The 27,504-nt window shown below is 39.0% G+C and overlaps 1 protein-coding gene across 7 annotated transcripts in view; it reads right to left on the bottom strand.

Annotated features, from left to right (window-relative positions):
• The window catches only part of LOC132766860 (von Willebrand factor D and EGF domain-containing protein-like), a 324,994-nt gene that overhangs the window by 267,341 nt on the left and 30,149 nt on the right, over positions 1 to 27,504 (bottom strand). Inside the window, exon 1 of one of the 7 annotated variants that reach the window (XM_067472870.1) lies at positions 7,020 to 7,062. The exons of the other annotated variants lie outside the window; for them this stretch is intronic. Within the exon in view, the coding sequence (XP_067328971.1) occupies positions 7,020 to 7,062 (43 nt within the window). Of the gene's footprint in view, positions 1 to 7,019; positions 7,063 to 27,504 lie in introns of those variants that run through there. 7 annotated transcript variants of the gene reach the window in all.

The raw sequence follows: 27,504 nt of genomic DNA, 5'->3' as shown, positions 1-27,504 counted from the left end.
CACCTTCCAAGTCACCCAGTCTTCTGTGTGCCTAGGGGGGAGTCTCTCATTTGGTATTATCCATGGTTTGATGTTCTGGGTTTTAGCCTGCCACTTTTGGACTCTCACTTGCTGAGGTGTTCCTGCAAGTATCTCTGTAGATCTTAGAAGACTATTTCTTCATTTAAGGCATTGGTGTGCTGGCTGATATCTGAACAGGGGAGGGGCCGGAGATGTCACTGCCTTGGTCCTTTTATTATTGGCTGCTACTTCCCGATGGATGTCAAATGGTACAATATAGGCTAAACAGTATAATTTCTTCAGTGGTGAAGGGCATAGACATCCTATGATAATGTGGCATGTCTCATTAATAGCCACATCCACTGTTTTAGCATGGTGATATGTGTTCCACACTGGGCATGCATATTCAGCAGCAGAGTAGCAAAGCTCATGGGCAGAAGTCTTCACTGTGTCTGGTTGTGATCCCCAGGTTGTGCCAGTCAGCTTTCATATGATATTGTTTCTGGCACCCACTTTTTGCTTGATATACAAGCAGTGCTTCTTGTAGGTCAGAGCATGGTCCAGAGTAACTCCCAGTTGTGCTGCAATGCTCCAGTGGGATTCCGTCTAGCTTGAGATGCTTGTCTGTTCTTAAGATGAAAAGAAGCTTTCCCAACACGGTGCAGCTGGGATGGGAGAGAAGTTTGCCTCCTCTCCCAAAAAGAGAACAAAATCTGTGGCGGTAAACAGTGTTTCACTGGTTAAAAAGCAAGTATCCCGATCCTGCTGCAGCTAAAACATCAAACTGGTTAGCTCAAATTCTGTTCAGAGGATTTTCCATGCTCAAAAATACCTGAGAACATAACTGTGCTTAAGCTAGAACACTGCAAAAGACATCACACTGTTGATGAAGCTTTCCATCTCCAAAACATTTAATTATTGGCCTGGTCTTCTCCAGTTTTCTCTCATTTAAAAAAAATGGAACACAAAGCAAATTCCATTTTAAATTGTAGTACAGATTAACACAAGATAAGCAATAAAAATAATAGTTGGAATTAAGTATGAAACTCATATTTAGTGTCACTTCCTGCAGAACCTAGCCAGCAAATACACTACTCACAAAGCTTGCTTTCAATTTATATTTCTTGCCCAAGTTTCTACAGTCAAGAGAGAAGTTTCTAATGGCATACTCTGCCAAAACCCCTTTTCCAACTCATCGCCCTGCCCCTTCTTGCCCATTCCAACCGCCCCCCCCCCCACCTCAGGCTCTTATCAAAACTTTCCCAGGAGAAAAAAAAATAGTTCATCCAGATGCCAGCAAATCTTCCACCAGTGCCTCCTACTGCCCTTGAGATGTCACAGAGAAGATTTATGGTGAACTTCTTAAAGAGCAGAAATTGGCTCCTGACATCTAGATAAGTTGGCAGATGTTCTCATTTAATAGTTTTGCAACGTCTGCATTAACAAGAGGATGCCATGACATTACTATCTAGATTAGCAAGTAAGTGATCATTACACACCAGTCTGGATGTGAAATAGATAATGTGCATTGGGTGTTTCTGATGTCCATCCAGAAAATGGCTAGGGGCTATGAATGCACATTGGCAGAACCCAGTTTGGATTGGTATACTAGTAGAGCTTGATGTCTACTCTTCGTAATTTACTAGCCCTGTCTCCTATCCATCCAACATGAACCACTCCTGAAGATCTCAAGGTCTGACCACATGAGTATTTGAGTATATTGTACTTCAGAGAGCCTGCTGTTTAGTCAGAGAGGGTTCATAACCAACATTTTGAATTGTAGCTAGTAGCCATAAATGTGGCCATTATAAACACATTCTTGCTCTGTAGAATTCATCAGAGATATGGGGGACATGAAAAGAGCCTCCTTGAAGACTGAATAAATACAGCTGGCCGTCCCCATGGCAACATTTCATGTAAATGGCTAATCTTTCCAACCCAAAAGCATTGCTTTTTGTGCAATGCTTTTGACATGGAAAAAAAGTCAAAAGAATTTTGAATTAGTGGAAGTTTCCAAACTCTTTCTCTAAGCAGCTTCCAGTAAAGAAAGAGTCTGTTGTAACCTATTTTTGTTATGAGTTGCTTCTGGTCAGTTCTTCAACACCTGTAAACAGTCATTTCTGAGCACACATCAGAATAAAAAAAAAAAGGGGGGGGGGAACACTATTCTAGTTAAACTTCCATGTTGTCTATGAGTATATGAGAATGTTCCAGTATCTCTGAATATAGCAAAGAAGAAATGTGATTTAATTTAATTGAGTTAGGTTCTCAACTGAGAGATGTCCAAACATGTAGCAACATATTCTGGGGGCTTTATAGGAATCTCTTTTCAGACTCACTTCAGAACATTATGACACTGGAAAAGTATCCAATTCTCTGAACCCATCATTATTATAAATGCTTGATGAAATCTTAGATCAGCTAATTACTTAAAATAGTGCCTCCTGGTCCAACAAAAACAGCCCTCCTTTAATCCTCCTAACCCTCCAAAAACCTCACAATCTCTGAGAATGCTTGCCACTGATGAAGGTGAAATGTTAGGAGAGAATGCTTCTAGAACATGGCCATGCAGCCCTAAAAACCTACAACAACCCAGTGATTCCAGCCATGAAAAGCTTTGACAATACATAACTCCTTTACTAGGCAGCAGCAACTGTGAGCAATAGGCATCTGTTCTACTTTTCTGGTTGTGAAACAGTTTGACCTTCTGGACATATACATTTACTTTCATCGGTGGATCTCCACTACCATATTTTTCCTTTCTGGGGAAAAACCTGTCTTTCAGATCTTGATGTTTCCATTTGAGGGTCAGTATAATACATGCTTTGATTGCTATATAACTCTTTGATAATTTACCAGAGCCAGCAGAAAAATATCAGACTTCTAAGCTTCCACTTAAGACATCAGATAGAAGCCTGTTAGTGGTAATCAAAGAGAATTCAATTTCAGATAAAATCCCTGTTACACTTCCAGCTGCTGACCTGTCATGCTCTTTCATACTGTAGCTTCCATAATAAAGAAAACATCCTTTTAATTGCATACCCAGAGAGGGATATCAAAGGCCTGATACACACTACATAGAACAAGGTATACAAGCTAATTTTTTGCTCAGTGTGGTACAATAGAAGTTGAGGTAGAAATGAATGCAAGACAAATTCCCTCGTGCTCTTCCTCCGTTTATTTGTATGATTCTTTCTGGTGTATCATATTCAAAGCACAAATTGTCATTATAGATCTATTATCAGAGGAAAGAGATGAGGGACTTCACTTGGCTATGGGGACAATTTCCCTCAAACCAACAGATATCATTTACATTAGGCTTCAATTGATATATGAGTAAATCCCCCCCCCCCCCCAGAATCTACATAAATTTAGCCTCCAGCTTTATTTCCAACAGATCTGAATTATTTTATTGTCCCTTCTTTTTTCAGATTTCAGTAATGAAATTGATGAGTGACCATGAAATAACAAGAAGACATAGAAAGTCCTACCCCATAAACTTTGTTTGTGTGGCAGATACTTCATGAAACGTCGGGGGGGGGGGGGCACAGTTTCTCTGGCCAGAACAAAGAACTGAACTTTTACAGTGATTTGCTGCAGTGATTCTCCACATATCTGCAACTTGAGTTTTTTTTTTTTAAAAAGCTGAAATTTTCAGCAGAAGTCCCAAAGTGACCATCTTGGGAGCCTCTCAATCTTGCAACAAAGCATAAAGTCTGGACAATGGAGGCAGAAATCCCAGGACTAACAAGTCTCTATGTGGATCTCTTCTGAAGTCCTAGGATTTTTTTGCCCCTGATTAAAAACAGTGGTTTAGTACTGTTTGGAAGTACCCTCAGGAAATACTTAAAACCAGTTTTGAAAACTATTTGGTTTGACATCCAACTATCATTTTACTATTTGGTTGCCTTGTTAGTATCCATTATATGAGCTGAGAGAAAGCCATTCAGGACACAAGCATGTTCCAATGTTCAGGTGTCGGAATTGACATGTTTCAGGATTTTTTTTAGTTACATATACCTGCATGGCAAGCCCATGTGATCCCTTCCAATTCTAATGTTCTATGATTCTATCTTATATAAAAAATAAAAAAATACCCTAAGATATTTTGGTGAAACTTTGGTTGTTAAACAAAAAGAAAAAGAAACAATGATTTTTTTTAACAATCAGTAAAAACAAAACCCACACAATACTGAATAATGTGATGGAATGGGCATTAATCTGAATGAATTATCAGGTGATGCTTGCAGTCCAATGTAAACAGAGACTGCAGAGAAATAGAGTATTTTTTCTGTCTCTGTAATTTGATTCTAAGATGATAGAAAGTAAGCTACATATATAGAAGTCTCTCAGCAATTTAGCAACAGACATCTGATGCCTGTTGCAAAATATCAAATACTGAAATACACAACCAAGGACATTCTGCGTGTTTTAATATTTCAGTAGGAACTCTAATAAAGTGGGAAGACATAGGTGTTAAGTAGGAATGACTCATCCTCTCTCTTCCTCTATCAAGAAATATGTTAAATGAATCTGGGAAAAGAAGAGTAAACTCTATAATAGAATACAAAAGATGTTAAATATATGATTTCTGGACAGTTTGTCCTGGAACTGAATCTGGAAATAATTAAGAGAGTTACTATGACCCCACAGAAAATCCTATTGAGACTGTAGATTTCCCTAGATACCGTATGGGGAAACAATCCATCTTAGGTCCCTTCCACACAGCTGTATAAAATCCATGTTGAACTGGATTATATGACAGTGTGGATTTAGATAACCCAATTCAAAGCAGATATTGTGGATTATCTGCCTTAATATTCTGGGTTATATGGCTGTGTGGAAGGGCCCAGTGTGCTAAAACTCAGGTTTTTATTTAGGTGTAAATGATCTAGGGATGTAAATCTACACTTATTTCATTCTTGTACATATCAAGGACACATATCAAACAATTCCTTTACATGGGATTTTGTAGTTTTGTACGTTTTTTTAGAATGTTGTAATTTTTTCAATTTTTTTCTTTCAAAAACAAAAAAAAATGCATTCTGCGTATATGATTGAAAGCCTTAAAACTTCTAACCAATTGTAAATATGGTGCACTTTAACACAACACATTAGATGTCCCTTTTATATGTGTGTGTCAGAATCTGATATGGAAATAAGAAAAAATACTTTATGTATCATCCAGCTCTTGTATCAAACAGAATATTCAGCCACTCAAAGTATAAAGAAGAGTTCTGCTTATCACAGTACAAAGAAATAATAAAGAAAACCTAAGTTCTACAAACTGAGTGCCATAAGTACTCTGTCAATTTTCTATACAGTGACGCATAGTTTTGTTACAGTTTATACAGCTTTTATTAGAGGCTTGTTACACAAAAATTGAAGTAGTAATAAGAAATAAAGAATTTAGAGTGTGTATAAGTATGTTCTAAATGATTTTATATAGAAAGAAAGAATTTGAACATTGCAGAATGACCAGAATACATAATAATTTTGTAAAAAGATGAGCATTGTGATACATTTTATTTTGAAACAGGAAATAAAGCTGAAAAACTATTGGGGGGAGGGGGGCTCCCAGAAGTTCAAAATAGATATTGCCTCTGAAATAACCTTAGAAACTTAGAACACTTCCAGACAAATCCAAAACTCTGGACCTGCTTCAATGATGCCTCAGCTAAACCCGAATTAATCCAGAGTAAACTGGGATATCCCACTTTACTCTGGATTAATTAGACACCTGGAAAAATTTGAACAGTAATGTAATGTTTGGATCTTTCCAGGTGTGGATTCGCCGGGGACTGACTGCTGGGATCACTTCAGTGATCCTGGGGGTCAATTCCCAGAGTGATCCCAGTCCTTCTGGAGCCCAAAGGAGTGGGGTGGCACTCCACCCTCCCTTCCAAGCCTCTTATTTACCGCCAAAACGTATTTGAGGGCCCTGGTTGCATGCTCAGGTCTCTCCGTTGAAAGCTCCTGGTGTGTCAAAATGAGGCATCCGGAGGGTGGGGAGGAAGAGGACAATCCCTCCTCTCCCTTCTCAACCTCCCAATGCATAATTTTGATGTACCAGGAGCTTTCAACTGAGGGGCCTGAGCATGCAATCATACCCCTCAGGTAAGTTTTGGCAGGCTGGGGGCTAACTGGATGCCCGCCTGGGTCAACTTTTGTTTGACTCAGGAGGGCATGTATTCTCACACACACACACCCAAGGAAAGTGGGGGTTTGGGGGAGATGTGGAGCGTGAATCCCAGGAGGAACTGAAATTAAATATCCCACTTCCTCCCGGGATTCAGCCCTGACAGGAAGAGCCCATAGTTTCTAATGATGGAATTATGAATGAGTTTAGCATCATGAATTTGGCAGACTGATTAATAAGAAAACCATGAGGACTGAGTAGGACTGGAGTGATTCATTGGTCTGATGGAAAAGTCAGTCAAAACCACTGCTGATCTTAGGTTGAAGGTTTTATTGCAAGATATAATTGAATGCATCTGGTAAGTTTTCATTTCTTTGTGATGTCAGAATACATTAATGCAATATTAGTAAAATGCAGTAAAATGTTTTGTTAATATTTGTCTTCTATCCTTATACTTGACCATAGCAATCAATTAGGATAAATATTTCACAAATTAAACATTCAACAAAAGTACATATGGGCTACTATGAAAACTTTCTACAAGAGAATGGTGCTTTGGCAGGGGTTCAATAAATATTCAATGAATATTCTGTTGAGACATCTTCACATGGCAGAGAATACAAAAAAAAAACACTGTTAAAAATTCTGAAACAACACAATAGGATAGAACTGCATGTGGTTTAAAAAATCCAACAACTGCTATCCCTTTTCTGCATATATAAAGTATTTTATATAGTACAGGTTTGGTATTAACTTTCCAAGAACATCTACAGAATAATAATACAGGTAGAAATATTTTTACTGCTACATAATCATGCAGTAAAGCCATGCATAAGCCATGAAGTCCTGCTTCCAAAATGCTTAAAGGAAGAATATCTACATGAATTGCTGATGCAATTGCTGTTGTTCATTCGTTCAGTCATCTCCGACTCTTCGTGACCTCATGGACCAGCCCACGCCAGAGCTCCCTGTCGGCCGTCACCACCTTTCCTGTATTTCATAATAATGGAATACAACTAATGATATAATGAGGTAATTTCCTATATTCCTATAAAATTAGATACACCAAAAGTCTGATGAAAACCAACTTTACAAGGTCAGTGGAGAAAAACTATCATTTTAAAATAGCCCTATGTAGGTGCTATTTTTGCTGCACAAGTAGTTGCAACCTGGGATGCAAACTTCAGGCTCACTTCTCTACATATTTTCTCTTGATGTTGCTAGTAAAATTCTGGAAATGAGCCATATCCATATTCACCTGTACCAATACTGGAAGTCAATAAGTTACAAACAAAATAACAACAAACCTACAGAACCTAAGTTGAATTTGGTAGTGTTTGTTTTATTGTCGGTACCCCTATTCAGAAGATTTCACCCCTCTTTCTGTCCCTGTGACAATTGGATTTTGAAAAAAAAATGCTTGTAGAGGAAAGAAGGATTGGTGATAAATCTTCTGTGGAGACACCTTTTCCCCATGATAACTCTCTCAGGAGGGAGTTTCCCTTCCTACGGGTAGATTCTCTCAGTTTCTGTTGTCTCTCCCCTATCCTTAACAATTAGTTGTTTGTAGGTCAGATGTTTGTAACTCGGGGACTGTCTGTACATGAGATATCCTTGTGATGATAAGGTAGACCATCCAAATCTATTGAGTTCTCTCCTGCTTTTAGTTGTACATGATTATTATTTAGCCCTTCAGCCAAAAAAACTCCCAAAGCATCTTAAAATAGTTTAACTTTGCTAGGTCCTCCAATGCAATGCTACTATAACTAGTGGAGAAGATATACCATAGCATTCTCTGGAGGTTCTAGCAAATTCCTCGAAAGACTATCTCCCCCTGAGCAGGTAAATGGAACCCCATATATGGGATCCTCGGTTAAGGGGAATCTCATTATATGTACTTCTGAACAAATTGTAATGTTTTGCTCATTGTTGGCTGCCTTGAGTACCCATCTGAAGGAAAAGTGTGATGGATAGATTGATGGATGGGTATTCCCTGGGTCACTTTCAAAGTATGTGGCAGCCATGAGAAATTGGAGACAATTTTTGTCTCTTTAAATGTTTTTCTTTTAAGCAAAATGAGGAAGAATGATTATTTAATGGTTGAGTGACATGGCTTGAGAAACAAAGCTAAGTTTTTATCACATTTGACACCTGGAGTTTTATTACTGATTTTCTGTTGGGAATTTTATATTTTGTTTAAAACTACTGACTTCAAAACAAGCAATGTACAAATGGAAAGCCACAATAAAAGTGAGGATATAAAGAGAACAACAGGAGGAAAGATGTTATTTGATCCTCTGATCATTAGCTAGTGGTTGTCTCTGTAATGCTATTATTTGGAAGCTGCCTCTTTGAATAAACAAAATCTGTGCGCTTTAGGGGATCTATATAGTGTTTTTCATGTAGAGCATTTTTATGGAGGTTTGCTTACATTGATGTTCTTTGCTTTCTGCCAATAATGACTGAGAAATAGGAAAATTAATGAGAGATGGAAGAAGATAGCACATTGAATTAATCATTCATATTCAAAAAATTAATTCAATTATGTTAATATTGAAGGACATGTTTTTAACAATTACACTGGTTTGAAATTAATTTTAGTTTTACATTATATTAATAAAAGCCTTACCCAAAATGAAAATCAAAGATATCCCCTGTGATTTTACTCTGGCTTTCCTTGTTTAGATAGAAGAAAGCAGTTTTGTAAAAACTTGTTTCTAATCTACTCTACCAAAAACCAAACCACAATATCCTCTGTTCTTATTTGAATCTATCTTTGTGTACCTTCAAATCATCTCTGACTATATGGTGATCCTAAAGCAAACCTATCATGAGATTTTATTGGCAGAATTTATTCATTGTCATCCTCTGAGGCTGAGAGTGTGATATGCCCAAGGTCAACCAATTGATTTCCATGGCCAAGTGGGAATTCAAACATGGTTTTCCATCATGCAATTCAACACAAAAACCACTATAAAAACCACTATGTCATGCTGGCTCTACTACTGTACTAGAAGAAACCCTACTTTTTTGCTTTGTAGGGTCAAAACAGTAAGCTAGTTGGTTTCTTCCAGAAACCTTTTCTTCTCCCAATGCATCCTCACAATAACCCTGGGAGGCAGACTAAGATAAAAGAGTACCAAGGTCTTCCAGAGGGTTACTGTGTCCATTGAACCTGAAACTTCCAACCAGTGAAATACTCTAACCACATTTTAATTTTATAGCAAATAAACACTTTTCAGAATCAAATGTGGAACCATCTGTCCTATGGTTTAATCAGATTTACAGTGATTCTCCTTTTTTGCTACAATTCTACAAGGTAACTTAAATCAAAGAAACCTTACAATGCTCATAAAACACACAATTTCACAATATTTTTTGAACATTGTGAAACAGAATTAGCTGGCAAAAATATAAGCAATTTGTAGAATTCAATTTGAGTAAATTGTGTTGGGATAAATGTGTAAACATGTTGAGTAAAACAGAAAGAAATTATGTTTGAAGGTTGTTTATTATTTTCGAATAATAATAATAATAATAATAATAATAATAATAACTTTATTCTTATATCCACCATCATCTCCCTGAAGGGACTCTGGGCGGCTTACACACGGCATAAGGTGTCTAAAAACAAAACATAAAATAAGCACACTATAAAATAAAATAAGATAAACACACACACACACATATAAAACACCAAACAAAACTCAATGAAGCTGTGCTCATCAACCAATAGTGGTAAGTTGCTGTAAACCTGGCCAGGTTGTAAACAGTAGGACGAGGGAATGGGAGAAGGGTAGAGCTGTAACTGTGGAGAGAGGGCATGGGATAAAGTGCAGGCTGCATGACTGTTACGCAGAAGAACTTGGGACTAGACATTCTCCAAAGCTTGTATAAACAGCCATATTTACTGCACATGTTTCTGTGCCTTGTCTTGAGTTGCTTCAGATATTATAGATGCAAAATAAATGTCTGATTTTACTAATATGTATCTAGAAGAAGGAAGAGGAGGAGGAGGAGGAGGAGAGTAGAAGGGTAGGAGGAGGAGGAGAAATAAAATAACAAAACAACAGCAACAGGGTAGGAATAAAGGGGACATGTATGTACTTATTTATAACTGTTTGCCTCAACAGTTCCTTATAGATAATTTATCCTGCTTAAACTCTTCTTTAACAAGTGGTTTGATTCCTGTGGCCTAGATATTGTAGTTTCCCAGACTGAGAAATTAGCAAAAAGCAAGCAACTAGGGTTTTGTTTTTGTTTTTTTGTAAAAAGCCAGAAGAAGTAAACTTTGGATAAAGAACCAGCTGGGAAATGTAAAATGTATTGGCTTTTCAGTGCTGTCTCTCACTTAATTAATTAATGCTTTCATTCTGGAGGAATGTTTATACTGAAATTCCAGCTTAAATCAATTGCTTTAGCAAAAAAAAAAAAAAACCCAATAATAAAGTAGCAACTTCTCTTGGCAACTTTCCAACTTAATTCAAAGTAAAATGACTTTACGTAGTTACTTTCTATTCTTGTAATGTGTTAATACCGACCTACTGAAGAAGAAATTCAAGTGACTCTTTATCATTCAAGTGACTCTATATCAAAGGAGAGACAATGCACTGTTGTAGAAAGCATTACAAGGGGTTTTTTTTGGTTTTGTTTTTAAAAAGAGGATTAAACAAATTTATGGACCAGAGTGCTGTTATTTCCATTAATAGCAAATTTATTTAGTGAGTGTTGACAAGATTATACAAAAAACCGAGCCATGGGCAAAGAAAAAAAAAGAGAAAGTAGAATTTAGTGGACTGTCAAGATTTTCAGAATATAACAAAACATTTCAGGGAAGGAAAAAAATCATACTGCAAAAGCATCCCATATGCTACAAAATGCTAAGTGTATGAGGATGGTACATATTTTTGTGACTTAATGGAGAAGTGGGAGGTCTGTTTAAGCGATTGTGCTCATCTGGCTAGAACCCCAAACAGGATCATATCACTTTGCCACATTTTCTGGCAGGTTACTGGTTATTAGCCTTGATACGTAACAAGACTAGCAATATTCGGTTATTGTTCTGAGAGCATAGAAAAATTATCTTTTGAAGAACAACTTAAAACTTTTCCAGCCAACATGATTTTTGGGAGCAGTAGGGGAAAACACCCAACTACCATCCCAAGCTCTTTATGTTATTGAGCATATAATGGAACATATGGTTCTCTTACCCTGCTTGTAGACTTCCTGCAGTACCTGGCAGGTGATTCCTTGAATTTCATACTTATCAAGCAGACTTGATCAGTATGAGACTTCTTAGATTTTCATGAATTCTAAGTTCAAAGCACCGGATTGCACAGTTTCATAAGCAACCCACAAAATATTAGCAAGGTACAATATATTTTACCTGCTACACATATGTAATGTCTCATATACATGCACTACTACACTCTCTACATGTGCTTTGAACATCATAATCATCACATTTCATTCCAATACAGGTTCCCATCTGCATGGCCATAACCATGACTGGAATATAAGAAAGCTACTTGTTATACAAAACATCCAGCCGACAGTGCTCATGCCTAGAATAGAAATCTGCTTATTCTGGGCAAAAACACCGCACTGTCTGCTACAGAGAGCTCTAAATCTTCCTCGACCAAACAATTTTTTTTTCAAAATGGAAGGCATACCCAGCATAATGCATTTCATATTTTGACTTTCTGCATGTGCAAATAAGAATTTCATTAACCTTCACTTCAGCCTAGATGTCAGACTGAGCTGTACAAATGATAGCTGGTGGTAATTAGAGGTTTGCAGCTGCAGTTACTTTGGCTATGTTACTAAAGAAACTTGTGAATCCTGTAGAGATGACTCATGAATAGTGTGGTGGGAGAGCGGGGAGAATCATTATGTCCTTAGGCATCCTTTTACTTCATTGTGAAGAAGTTCAGAAAATATTATCTTATAATTGAATAAGGATGTGGGTTCTCAAGCTCCTTCTACACTGCCATGTACAATTCTGATTATCTGCTTTGAACTGGATTTTATTTATTTATTTATTTATTATTTAAACTTATATGCCACCACTCCCCTGGGGCTCGGAGCGGCTTACAAGAATAGCTAAAATCTAACAAAGTTCAAAAGCAATTTAAAACAATTTAAAAACAACAGTATCAAACATTAAAAGCCTGTCGAAACAGGTATGTCTTACATGCCCTGCGGAAAGCTGGTAAGTCCTGCAGGGCACGAACTTCAGGTGGCAGAGCATTCCAGACTGATGGCACCACTGCTGTAAAGGCTCTGCGTCTGGTTGCCGTTAGACGCAAGGTCTTGACACTGGGGACTTCCAATAGATCTTGGTCCTCAGAACGGAGGGATCTCTGGGGTTGGTAGGGGGTGAGACGATCCCTCAGATACATTGGCCCCAGACCATGCAAGGCCTTAAAGGTGAGTACCATCACTTTGAAAGTGATCCGGTGCTCAATTGGTAACCAATGCAGCTGTAATAAGATTGGTGTTATGTGGCATCTCATCGGAATTCCCGCAAGAAGCTGAGCAGCTGCGTTTTGTACCAACTTGAGCTTCCGAATCACCGACAGAGGGAGGCCAATGTAGAGGGCGTTACAGTAGTCCAGTCTTGAGATGACCGTGGCCTGGATCACCGTAGCTATGTCGTCCCTGGACAGGTAAGGGGCCAGCCGTCTAGCCTGCCACAGGTGAAAGAAGGCGGTTCTGCTCACGGCGGAGACCTGGGCCTCCATTGTCAGCAGAGGGTCCAAAAGGACTCCCAGACTCTTTACCAATGATGACGGGTGTAACGCCTCGCCATCCAGGGTGGGCAGATGGATGTCCCCACTGCCCGATCCACCCAGCCATAGGATCTCCGTCTTTGCTGGATTCACCCTCAACCTGCTGGCACGCAGCCATCCAGTAACGGCCTCGAGGCACTGATGGAAACAATCGGGTACAGAGTCCGGTCGGCCTTCCATCTTCAGCACCAGCTGAGTGTCATCGGCATACTGATAACACCCAAGCCCAAAACCTCGAACCAGCTGAGCAAGTGGTCGCATATAGATGTTAAACAACAGAGGGGAGAGAATGGCCCCCTGAGGAACCCCACAAGATAGAGGGGACCTCTCAGAAACCAGGCCTTCCCTCTCCACTCGCTGTCCACGGTTGTGAAGAAAGGAGGACAGCCAGTTTAAAGCTGTCCCCCTGATTCCAGCAACAGCAAGGCGGTGGGTCAAGAGATTGTGGTCGACTGTGTCAAATGCTGCTGTGAGATCCAATAACACAAGCAGTGCTGACCCGCCCTGGTCAAGCTGGCATCGAAGGTGATCCGTGATGGAGACCAGCACAGTCTCTGTCCCGTGCCCCACACGGAAGCCGGATTGGAAGGGATCTAGTCCGGCTGTGTCGTCTAGGAATTGCTGCAACTGCTCCGCTGCTGCCCTCTCAATCACCTTGCCCAGGAACGAGAGATTTGATTTTTATGTGAGTGTAGACTCATATAATCCACTTCCAAACAGATAATGAGGATTATCTGCTTTGATAAAACTAATTATATGGCAGCGTAGAAAGGGCTTCAGAAATATATATCTCTGGCCCTGTGAAATCAATCTTGCATGTCTTTTTCTTTGAGTGTATTCACAAAATCTGTTCACAATTTTCTGCATTCCTTATTTCTGAACTTCTTGTATGTTTTGTTCTATTCCTAGCCTTGTATCTACACAGGCCAAATGAAATGTCCTCACCTTAAACCTGCTGTGAGCAGTCCAGAAGACAGACAGCCATTGCACAGAAGTGCTTTTTTCCAACTAGTAATGTAGCACAAGAAGAACCGCAGGTTACACTAGAGTTTCCAGGAAACTCCTGGGTGAACCCTGGTATTTAAATGTGTGGGCTGCTAAGTTGGGCCTCACTGAAGGCAGTCCAGTGGCCACACATTAAAAAAAAACCTGAGTGTTGTTTTTCCCCTGCAGAGCCTTGCTCATGACATCGCTTCTGGTCATCATATGGTGGGCACCCTGGTGTGACCTCACCAGAAATGACATTGTCAGTATGGCTCTACTGAGGAACTCCATGTTCCTTCTAAAAATCCAGAAGTGTTATCAAATGGTGCAAATGGTATAAAGACAACTCTTGCCAATGTCTTTTCTTTCCCAGCAAATCCTTGCTGTCTGCAACTTCGGTAGATTGTTAGTTTTGCTTGGATTCTCTTTAAATGGGGGAACTGATTCTGTAACAAATTGTGTTTGTCATGCCTTGGTCTCTGTAGTCCTAAAAACCTAAGTTTTATTAATAGGGGTATTTGCACAATACTCACTGCCTCTTAACTTCGCCGTGCATCATAGACCATAGTACATTTCTGCTTGACAGCTTGTGCCAGGGATGTGAAACGAACCATATCAGTAATACAGTCAGCATAGTTACAAACCTCTCGTCCTCTCATTCACATTTAACTTTTATGAGCAGAGGTACTTGTTGCAATGCTCCCTGCTTCTTAGCACGGTGGTACATCATAGACCACAGTACATTTCTACTTGACAGAGGTGACAACAAAGATCCCCTGGGGTGCTGCAATGTGAACCCGATCAGCATTAGCACAGTATTTTGTTGGTTGTCTCTGATCGGATTCAGTGCAACAACACCAGCTACCTTTTCCTGTTTAGGATTAAGGGTAAAGTTAATAGCCACTCCCATTCCTCATCTACACCTCCTGAACTAATTTGAAAGCCATTTTTGTTACAGTTTCATCCTGAGAATATTTGTTGAGTCTTATTTTGAAATATTATTTTTGGACTTACAACCATCCATGTAACATCTAAAGCAGTGGTTCTCAACCTGGGGTCCCCAGATGTTTTTGGCCTTCAACTCCCAGAAATCCTAACAGCTGGTAAACTGGCTGGGATTTCTGGGAGTTGTAGGCCAAAAACAATCTGGGGACCCCAGGTAGAGAACCACTGATCTAAAGCCTTGTAAGAGATCTTTTTTAAAGATGACAATTCCCAGATTTCCTAAAGCGTATTATGGGAGTTATAGTCCATAGAGTAACGTTCACATATTCTGATTCTTTGGGCCCATCTAGACAGTAGCTTTATTGCGGTAATTCCTGCAATAAAGGAGGGGCTGTTCAGACAATGTTCTGGACAGTCCCAAATTAATTCACTAAAAACAGGAAAAACTTGGTTTGTAGCGAATTAATTTGATAATGGATTTATTCCATGCCTTCTTGGAAGGCGCAGGATAAATCCACTATTTCTGGTGTCTGGACTGCAGAATACTGTGGTCCAGACAGTATTCCCACAGTTTACTGGGCTAAATAAGTTAAGTAAACTGTGGGAATATCCATCCCCTCCCTCGAAGACTGTTGTGTCATTTCTATGTGCCAGGAGAACTGCTACAAGAGTGTGTTTACTTTTCTAAAGGGCCTAGGGGCTTGGGGGAAGACGGGTAGGACCTCCAGACATTTGGGGTAGACACCCACCCCAGAAAGCGCACAAAATAACTCTTACAAAGTTTATCTTAGATTTTACGTGGATAGTTTTAGGTTTGTGAATGCAGAGTAATCATGAGTCTCTGTTTGTTAAGCCTTATTTGTTAGAGATGTCCCAAGGTTGTAAATAAACATGGACGTCATCTAAATGAAGGAAGATTGCCTTTTCTAGATGTCCTAGTCATCCGCAAACCAGATCAACAATTAGGTCACACCATTTACAGAAAACCCACACACACAGATAGATATCTACATAAAAACTCCAACCATCACCCAAGTCAAAAAAGAAGCACCATTAAAGCTTTGGCAGACCGTGCAAAAAGAATCTGCGAACCCCACCTCCTTCAAGATGAACTGAACCACCTCAGCTGGGCTCTACAGGCCAATGGATACTCCACTTCAGACATCAAAAGAGCTGCAAGACCAAGAACAAGCCGAAGATCCACCCAGAGGAAAAGTGTTCTTGCCATACATCAAGGGAACCACTGACCACATAGGCAAGCTGATGAGGAAACACAACATACAAACTATCTACAGACCCACCAAGAAAATCCAACAAATGCCACATTCAGCAAAGGACAAGAGGGATCCTCTCACTTCTGCAGGAGTCTACCGGATACCATGCAGCTGTAGACAAGTCTACATAGGGACCACCAAACGCAGCGCCCAAACACAAATCAAGGAACATGAAAGGCACTGCAGACTACTTCAACCAGAGAAGTCAGAGCACCTGATGAACCAACCTGGACACAGCATATTATTTGAGAACACAGAAATGCTGGACCACTCTAGCAACCACCATGTCAGACTACACAGAGAAGCCATTGAAATCCACAAGCATGTGGACAATTTCAACAGAAAGGAGGAAACCATGAAAATGAACAAAATCTGGCTACCAGTATTAAAAAAAACTCAAAAATTACAACAGCACAACAACAGAGAGGAAACAAACAAGGACATCTAATCACCTCTCAACAAAAGTTTGCTTGAGGCACTGTCAGGCCATTATATGCTAATCAAGGTGGTCAGTTGAAACATTCACACCTAGCTCCAACAGACAAGAGTCCTTTGTCCCATCCTGGTCATTAACACCTAGCTCCAGCAGACAAAGTCCTTGTCTCACCCTGGTCATTCCACAGATATATAAACCCCTTTTTCCTAGTTCCAACTGATCTCACTACCTCTGAGGATGCTTGCCATAGATGCAGGCGAAATGTCAGAAGAGAATGCCTCTAGACCATAGCCATATAGCCCGAAAAAAACTACAACAACCCAGTGATTCCGGCCATGAAAGCCTTTGACAATACATCATCATCTAAATAGTTATACTCCAGACAGCTTGTTCTAAACCAGCACAAACTTTGTGTTGAGGGAACAATTTTTAAGAAATTGAAATAGATGTATCTTCCTGACAGTGAATATTTATCATTTTCTTGTTTCTTCTTTGCCATGTACTCTAACTCCAAAGAAATGGACACACAATCACATACATAGGATATAATTTCAGGATAATTTCATTAGAGTGCATATTGATTCATTAGAGTGACCTATTAATATTAATAACATTCAAATGGCTGAATTCCTGCATGATGGGATAAGAATTTACTCACAGAAATCCTGATTCCCAAAAATGACTTAAGCTGAGTTCTTCACAGAAATAGGACTCCACATAATGCGACTCATTACAGTGGTGAGAGTATGGAAAGATTGAGCCTCTTAAAGACTTCTGCAGTATTTTACTGGATTTAGGCCAATACTTGTGTGGATTTGTGCTGTCAATGGATTATTAAGTTTAGCTAATAATTTGCTGGTTTATTGCTCCGACATTCACATGAATTAATTCAATTTCTATCCTTTTGAACCCAGGGGAAAATCCAAAGTAATATCAAGAGTCCATGTAGCCTAAGCCTAAGCGAAACACTGTTAGCAGGGACAAGCCAAATAATTATATAAAGCTGCAACCTGGGGCATAGCTATAGACGGGCAAAATGAGGACACTGAAAATAATATTTCTCCTCCTCCCATGAAATTTTCCTACATTCTCCAAAATATTATCATTGAAGGCAAGGAGACACTCAACATTGTCCCTAGCTATTACTCATATTGGCTGTGTATGCAGTCCTCTGGTAACATTGCATGCTTCTTTTCTTTGGATGACTAATCAGGATTTCCCAATACCTGATTGAAATTTCAAGTTACTATATTGCTAGAAATGTGGGGAATAAAGAAAAAAAACTTTTGTTAATTGCTTAAGGACAAATTTGCCCTTCCCCAATAGCTATGATCCTGGTTGTAGCTACAGGTGTAGAGCAAGTGCTTTATGCCCATGTTTCCACTCCTACTTGTGTATTCCAAGTAAGATAGCGGTCCACTGAAAAACTGAGAAATCCTATTAATTAATGTATATTAGTTTTTCCTACCTTTGAGTGTTTGGGCTGCAGTTCCCATAATGGCCAGTTGAGAAACATTGACATAGCCTGGCATAGGCAAGATGTTTAAACAAAGCCATAATTTTTATGTGGAAGTGAGTACTTCAAAGAGAGCAAATGTATGTTCAATGCTCTTCCAATTCACTTAGAATACAAATAACTTTTCATACTTAATTTGTAATCAGAAACAGACGCTGTCTATAGATGTAATGAATTATATTTTTTAATTTCCCCCATTTCATTATCATAACTTACATGAATGGTAATATATCATTTTTCTACTGGTTATATTTTATGTGCCTTTGAAAAAGAACTATGTAATATGCATTAAATTCAGTTTTATGAAAAGGTCTTGAGAAATTGAGAAAGGAATTGGTTAAATTTATATGGAATGGAAAAAGTCTAGAATTGCATATAGAAATCTAATAGATGCAAAACATAGAGGACAATTAGTGCTCCCAGATCTTAGATACTATTATGAAACTGCAGGCTTAAGTTGGCTAAAGGATGGGATAAAATTATAAAATCAAGCTTTACTTAGTCTAGAGGGACTAAGATTTGGCTGTCATGCCTATATATGGTATGCAAAAGAGAAGATTAACAAAGATTTTAGTTGGCCTTTTAGTGATGTGGAAAAGATACAAGAAAGGGATGAAGCAGATAATCCCTTTATGGCTGCGTCCTTGGAAGCAGTGTTAAAACCAACATACACTGAAGAACTGAGAACTTATAGGGAAGAAAATGAACAATGAAAACTAAAAGGGAGAGAAGAGGTAGGGATAAATGACTGGTTTCATTATCATCAATGTCATTATATATTTAGAGTAGACAATAAAATTGGGGTTGCTTAAAGAAAATCAGAGTTGGAGGATATTTTGGAGAAAGAAAATAAAGGATTGATTTCCAGGTTATACAAATATATTCTTCCTAGGTATATAATTACAGTGTTAAAACAGCTCAACTGGTTCATTTCCAGGCAAACTTCAAACTGCTTGTCAAGACCAATAAAGTCCTATAAAGCTTGGATCCAGACCATAAGGCAGACTACATCTCCCCAATGAACTTGCCAGACTTAGGTTCTTCAGGAAGGCTTTCTCTCATTCCCACCCCCAACACAGGCTCATTTGGTTAAGTCATAAGAGAGAGCCTTCCCAGTGGATCCTCCTGGAATACTTTTCTATGGAAGGCTAGGCTGGTCCCCTCCATACTTGCCTGGCGCCAGCAAGTAAGGTTGTTTTTGTGTAAGCAGGCTTTCAATCTGTAAGTAAACAAGATTATCATTGGAATGAGTAATATATCTTTGTAAAACTCTGTTTATTTTTAAATAATGTTTTGTTGTTTTGTGGGATGATTATAATTGTTTTTAGATTTGTATTTTTTTAAATTGACTGTTTTTGGGAATCACCTTTGGTCTCACTCTGGGAAAAAGGCAGCATGCAAATAAAATAAATAAATAAATTAAATTAATTCATGTACTTCTTTCTAAGAAGATATGTATAAGATTGCATTATAAATAATTTCAAACAATAACATAATTTAAATACTTTTAAGCAACACACCTCAACATCTGAACCTATTATTTTCCAAGAAGTAATTAATTATTTGAGTGGAGATGCATTGGTTCATATACATATTTGTAATATCTCCTAATAAGCACAGCCTATGGCTATCTGTGAATAAGGATTTACTCCTGCTCATACTCTCTCTGCAGTTGGTTTATATGCAGTTGATTTAAGTTCTTGTCTGCTGGGCCTTTGCTTCTTGGTATCTGAATTCAGCATATATTGCAGATAACCTTACATTAATTCCCAAAGTGCAGCCTGGCTGATAAAAATGAGAAGAGCCAGGCTTTTATAAGATGACAGAACATAAATAAATACATTATGGCATTAGCATAGAAAGCTGTGCCTTTGTTCATTAAGGGTATTTTATTCAAGGAACCCTTTGGGGAGGGGCAGCAACAGTTTGTCAATAAACTCAAGACATCTTTTAAAAAGAAAAAAAAAGAATTGTTGTCTTTAAACTAAGCACTTGCAAGAAAAAATGTTACATCTACAGGCCAGCATAGCTGAATAATTGGGTCTTTCGCCTAACTATTTGTGATCCTGAAGAGAAATCGAAATGCCAATTGTTTGCAATCGTTCCCACTCCCTTTGTGGAAACTTGCAATGCCTACCCAAAGGCAGATGGAAATGGGTGCAGAGAAATGCCTGTGTCAGTAAAGCCCTGTCCATAATTGAGATAACTGACTACACAGCAAGAAGAAAAAACCTTTTCCACCCACCATCACTCTCCTCCTGTGGACAGCAACAGTTTGATGAGGAGAGCTTCAGCTGTGCATTGAGTCTCTCTGTATGAGCTGTGGGTCAGACAAAGAGCCTCTATGTAAGGTTAAATTCCTATCTTCGACCATTGCTTTCCACACTTGGAGAATGATGCTGATGAGTGGGCAGGGCTGCCACCAATGGAAACTGGTGGTTTCAGTAGCTCTAATGATGCTCCCTCAAAAATTATGAAAACGCACACGATGCTAAATCCCACCCCCCACCCCCCACCCCCCGGGAATACATGCAGCACCTTTGACAATTCCTCTAATATTCATTCTAAAACCAGAGTGTATTCACTATGCCACTCACATTGAAACTGCCAGCCTCTACTGATATTATTCTTCTCCTCTTCCCATATTTAGTATACAGTGGATCCTTGGTATCTGCTGAGGTTTTGTTCCAATATCTCTCGTAGATACTAAAATCCATGGATGCTCAAGTCTCACGTATAGTAGTGTAGTAAAATGACATTCCTTAAATAAAATTATATTATTATTTTTTAAAAAAACTTGAAAGTTATGAATGGTTGAATCTTGGATTACAGTATCCATGGATATGGAGGGCTAACTATAATTAGTTTCCAAATGCTGTCAATAGGGCTATCATTTGGACTGACTTTATTTCTCCAGAAATGAGTGGTTCATGATACACCTGGTTTTCTGGGTTTTCAGCCAGCAAACCTAACATGCTGAAAAGTCTCCTTTGCCTGAAAGCCATGAATTAATAAGAGAATCTTATGAGATATTGCTACCAAACCTAGTGATGAGGAGGTAAAAGATATTTGTAAAGAAGCAGAAAGTACATGGACAGAGAAGTGGGAAATACAGCACAGAATGGAAAAAATAAAAAAGCAGAACAGTCTAAGTTCCAAGGAGTGTAAGAAAGAAGATATGAGGAGCACTCAAACTCTATAGTTTCTTTTTTGAATTGCAGAGTCAGAGCTTTGAAAAGCTTTCTTGGATTCCAGCTTTCCAAAGCATCCAACCAGTATGGTCTTTTTTGCTCCAAAAAAAGTGATTTTTTCCAAGCTCTGAAAAGCCTTCCATCAAGCTGAGAAGGCAGGGGGAAAAGAATGAAAAAGAGGTAGTGACTTGTGGAGGTGGAGAGATACAAGGCAGCCAATTGTTAAGACTTAGCAGTCTTTTTGGAGAAATCTTATGCTATCAACTTCTTTCTCTATTAGTCTCAAAGGTGCTGCAAGATCCCTTTGCCTATTTTTTGTACAAAATGTGTGAGTGCTGCCAGCATTCCATTATTATTAATGCCATTATTCATTTTTCCATCTTCTTTTTAAAGGAAAAGAAACTTTTGAAATTTTAGCAAGGCAGCAAATGGCCATTTCTCTGATGGAGAGCGTATTTTTGCAATCATCTCATAACTCTTGTTAGAGTGCATTTTCATGGGACCATAAAGGAATCTTTTCATTCAGCATGATCCATAAACCCTGCTAAAGAACATTAGAAGTTGTATAAAAAGGGCTTCCATTAAGATTAAACCTTCTTCTTCCAGATTTCTACTCATAGCCTAGAGAAGCTCTAAAGTATTGTGCCTATTGTGGAAGTACCACAATAGTGTCATCTTCCTCTGTTCACACTCTCATATTGTAAATATTACTTTTAGATATAATAGTCATAGAAATCATGACATTTTACTGTAAGTATATCTTTTCCAAGTTCTTCAATTATTGTGTTCAAAGAAGCACTAAATTGGCCCACTCATGAGGTTTGGATGAAAATCTACATCAGAGGCTATAATATGTAATTTTATGATGGTGGAACTACATTGTTGACATGATACATAACATTGCTACTGAATTGTGGTAATGCACAATATGGTCCTGACCAGATGTCCCAACATAGGCTGTTCTGCATTGGGACACATTGTTTCTTGAGACTGTGTGCTTTGTTACCATTTGAGCAATGTCCCTGCTTCCCTCCTGAGCATTTGAACATTGTGCAATACCTCTATTCATTTTTATGTGGGCATTAGTTAATTTCCAATTACCAAAAAAACCCTAACAAGTTTTTGTCTATTGTGAATCCTTATAGTCATGAAGTTTTAAAATGTGAGATCATAGCAGTAACAATAATATTCAAATTAATAGCAATATATCATATTTGAGCCAAACATGGTATAGTTGTGTGAGTACTGGACAATGAATTTGGAGACTGAGGTTCAATTTCTACTCAGCCATGGAAACTCATTGGGTGAACTTAGACCACTTCACATGCCTGTTTGGTTCATGCCTATTTGCCAGCTAGTCACTGGGAAAAGGGAAGAAACACAGGATGGCTAGTGGTGTCCCACGTGCCCTCCCTCCTTTCCCCATCATACAGTAAGGACAGGAGAAGTGTCTCCATTAGATGGAAGAAAGGGTGGCAGCATGTGTTCACCACTGCCTTTTCCCCCATCATACATGGGAAAGGGGAGAAAAGTGTGGGTAGCTCCAAGGTGCTTCCCCTCCACTTTTGGAGGAATGTGGGTGATGCCTGCCATGCATCATGTGATGGTGCATGGCAAAATGGGGCAAAATGCCCCATGTGAAGAGGTCCTTTGAGCAAACCATACTCTCTTCATCCTCAAAGAAGTCAAAGGACTTCTTAGAAAACCTTGCCAAGAAAACCCCATGATAGGTTCACCTTAAGGTCACCATAAGATGGAAACAACTCGAAGATACATAACAACAACATATTTGAATTAGCAACTAGCACAAAGTAGAAGTCAAAAAGAACACCTTGAACTCTCCCTTTTGCTAAGAGATGATGAAATGACAGCTCTCCCTATCCTCTGCTCTATAGGTACATATGTAATGGAATGCTATTGAAGTAACCAAGTCTGTTTATTTTGAGAAATGACCATGAAAGTGTGATATATTTTCTATTTCCATTTGTAGATATCAAGCCAGCTTCTGTCTCCAAGCAGGGTAAAGTTGGCAATAAAAGAGCAGGTCCTAAGATTCCCAGCAGAGAGTCATCCAGGATGGCACTTGAATGTACAGACATCTTTCACAGATCATTGCCCTCTCAAGATGAGAGGAAATTAAATAAATGTGGCATCCATCTGTGACTCCATTTATGTACACTTCACCTGATGTACCTAATTAAGAGTGATCTTCGATCCTACCTGCTAAAACATCCAAAAGTAATAAATCATGTAGTCCAGTACTGATGGTTTAGCCTATAGATGAAAGGAACAAAAAAGGAAAATCCCTGAGGCTTGGAGAGGTGCTATAAATGTAGGACAAGAACGTGACACAATTAGAGGCAGTCTCCAAGTTACAAACATCTGACTTACAAATGATTTATAGTTAATAACAGTGGTGAGACAACAGGAAGTGAGAGAAAACTACCCCTTGGAAGGGAAATTCACTCCTGAAAGTGTCATTGTGGGGGAATGCTTTTCCAAAATCCAATTCTCACATGGACAGAAAGTGAGGTGGAATCTTCTGAACAGGTGCACAGACAATAAAACAAACACCACAGGAGTGTTAACCCTTCCCTATGCTATCAATAGATAGATAGATAGATAGATAGATAGATAGATAGATAGAGATAGATAGATATCCATACAAATTCATCCTAAAAACAAACCTACAGAACCCATCTTGTTTGTAACTTTGGGACTGTCTGTACTGATATTCTCCTACTTCCACTCCACTCAGCTTTCTAACACTGGATGTGTTTGAGGCCTGATGACATAAAGCTCAAATTATTTGTCAGGTACATTTAATCCCAGATTTCTCCAGAATTCCAGACATATTTGAACTATTTAGTGATATCCTTGTTTAACAAGGGATGAGATCTTGCAATCCACCTAGGGAAATGTAATTTCATGTACAGATAAAATTGCAGAATGCTTTGCAAGTTAAGAAGGCTGTGAGCATATCCACGTGGGCATTATAAAGTAGGGTGGGTGAAAATTGACCCCAACATAGAACAAGGTCAATCAACAAGTTTTTGCCCTGTGTTGGGCATGTCCTGAACTTTGGGGGAGCTCCAGAGCAGTTCCACACATTGGAGGTGTGTAAACAATTGGGCTGGTTCCAATTCAGAACCTGACTGTTTACACAGCCATCCTGCTTTCCCTGGGCTACATGCCTATCCTGGTCACATGTATCTTGGTGGTTCTGTCCTCATTATCAAGGCAGCTATGGAGCTCAAAACAACTCCTGGCCATCCCCAGGTGCCATTACTGGCACTTGCAAGGGTGCCCATGTGAAATGGAGAGGGCAGGGGAATTGCCTCCCTCTGTTTCCTATTCTCTTCTCAGGATCACATGGGCACCTTTGCAAACATAAGCAATACTCCCAAGGATGGTCAGGAGCTCATTTGATATTTTGGCAATGGTGACAGGATCATTGTGGTAAGGGTGACCATCCTGCCACCACAATGCGATGGAAGAGGGGAGTGAAGAAGCGACCAAAGGCTGGTGCAGAATACTGGTAAAAGGACCCTTTGTCAAATGTCCAGTCACTTGCACTTCTGACTTTTAACTCTAGTATGTATACCTGCTACTTGCAAAATCATATAAGAACTTCACAAACACTGAATCATTACTGTATTTCATCTCATAATAGTCACATTTTATGCCTTTTTTTGAAGAAAAAAGGGCTGTGTAACTATTATATGATGAAAAATATCATACTGCTGGCAGACTATTGGCACACAGTGTAGCCAATGGGAAAAGACAGCATTCTTCCTGTTAATGGTCTCACTAGTGTGTGGAAGACTCCAAGCTTTTCTTTTAATGAAACTTGCTGAATTGTACAAACAGCTACTGCACTTTGCTTGCTCACACGACTGCCAACTTTCAGCTATGGTGCTTCACTCAGTTGAGTCTGAAAGCACTGGGTTGTAGAGAGCTGGTATTGTTACTCTCTTCAATCCAGTGCTTTCAGACTCAGCCACGTGCTGTGCTGTAGCTGAAACAGGATCTAATGCATGAGGCACATGAAGAGGTAAAACTGGAGTCTTCCTCGCTGCATTGAGACTGTTTACAGCAAGGAAGCTGTCTTCTCTCACTGGCTACACTATATGCAGATAGTCTGCCAGCAGTATGGTTTTTGTCATCCATGCTAGCTAGTATGTTTATAAAGGGGAGGTTGTCTTCCTCCTCTAGCTACACAGTATGCAGATTATTTGCCAGCAATATGCTGGGGCCATTATTCAAGGTTGGGATGATTATGTAATAAAAGGAAAAATACCAATTTGGTGGCCCAAAAAGGGAGTGTGATTATTATGCAGTGGTGATGATTATGCGGTGAACTATTGTGTGCTCCAGATTATCAGTAACTTGATGGAGCAGTCATAACATAGTAAAGAAGGATGCATATGTTCCTCTATGCACTTCCAAAAATATTGAACAGGTTCTCCACAGTTATGCCTGAGATCTTGCATTGTAGTCATGTTATATCTCCAGTCTCTCTTGCTCTGGAGATACTCTTTGGATGCTGTCAGCCCCTGATATGGACATAGGGGTGCCCATTAGCCATGTTGAGGATGATCAATTTGCAAAAGATGGGTTGATAAAGGGAGATAAAGGATTACATAGAATATAAACTTGTAAAGTTGGAGGAGATCTCAAGGGCCTTCCAATCCAACCCCTGCCATGTACAAAAACACAATCAAAGCACACAGAGAAGACCATTCAGCCTCTGTTTAAAAACCATCTAAAAAGGAGACTCCACCACTTTCTGAGACAACATATTTCTGTGTTGATCAGCTCTTAATTCCAACATTCAAAAGAATAACATATGTTATAACTCACTAACAGAATGGCAGCCCTTGTCTGATTGTGTGATTGATTCATTTCATCATTATCTCAGCTCTGTCTTTTTAAAGAAGCATAATTTGTTCAGGAGCTGACATGGAAGGAATTGTTTATTTGCTTTTGAAATGAGAAGACAAGACTTCCTGTCATTTCTACTGTCTTGCAATGATCATTACTGGAGCTAATTATGCATTATCTGCACACAGAAAAATAATGACTCTTGTGTCTAAAACTTCTATGTGAATGCTGTTGCTGTTTGACAGAATACAACATGACATGGTTTTGTTTTTTGCAACTGCTGTAAATTGTGAACACTGTTACGCAGTCAACTGGTTGAATATAGAATTGCAATAATTATGTGTAAAGATTAATATAAAATATAATGTTAAATGAGCTTTCTAGATTAATGGAATATAATACCTCATGCCATAGTGGGCTCTCTCTTCCTAGGTGTATTCCTGCATCTTGCAAGAGGAAGTTTGTGTTGTTGATTTTTACTAGAGTAAAATGTTGTGCGAAGGGTGCATCTATGCTGCAGAATAAATATCATTTTAACTGCCAGCACCCAATGGTATGCAATCATGGAAATTGTAGTTTGGTAAGGCACCAGCATTCTTTGTCAGAGAAAGCTAAAAACATTGTAAAACTATAACTCCCATGATTCCATAACATTGAGTCATAGTCACTGGATATGGAGCAGGGAGAAGGTGTTGCAATCACATGCAGGGGCTGTGGGATGTTCATATCCTTGAAAGAACACCTGGTGAACTACATCTACAGCAAGTGTAAAGAGCTTGCTTCGATGGAAGAGAAGATTTAGCAACTGGAGGCCTGACTTTCTATGCTTAAAGACCATTAGGGAACTCGGGTTCTTCTTGGACACAGCCCAGCAGATTTTTCTAGCTGCACAATGTGGTCTAGGAAGGGCGAGAAAAATAGCAGTTGGTGTCAGGAAGAATGATTTGGCTACTTTTTCAGGAAGATGGGCTTCTGGCATAGGATGGATTGCACCTCACAGAAATTTGAAGGAATGTTTTTGCTGAGAGACTCACAAACCTGATCAGGTAGACTTTTTAATTAAATTGTGTGAGATGGGTGACAATATCCTTGGGATATCGAGAAGGAACAAAACAAAGGGTAAAAAGAGGGTTGGACAAACAGAATAAGTACTAAGCAGTGAGAGGACAATAATCTCAAATAAACAGCTGAATGTCCTACAGGCCTAGATGTCTTTATACCAATGCCAAGAGCATAGGAAATAAACAAAATGAACTGGAACTTTTTAGCACAACAAACCAGTTATGATGTAATAAGCATAATGGAAACATGAGGGTACAAGTCCTAAAATTCAAATTTAGTAAT

Source organism: Anolis sagrei, chromosome 1, assembly GCF_037176765.1.
Source record: "Anolis sagrei isolate rAnoSag1 chromosome 1, rAnoSag1.mat, whole genome shotgun sequence".
In the NCBI taxonomy this organism is placed as follows: domain Eukaryota; kingdom Metazoa; phylum Chordata; class Lepidosauria; order Squamata; family Dactyloidae; genus Anolis; species Anolis sagrei.
Note: the sequence above shows the minus strand (reverse complement) of the source record. Positions and strands in the feature narration are given on the sequence as shown.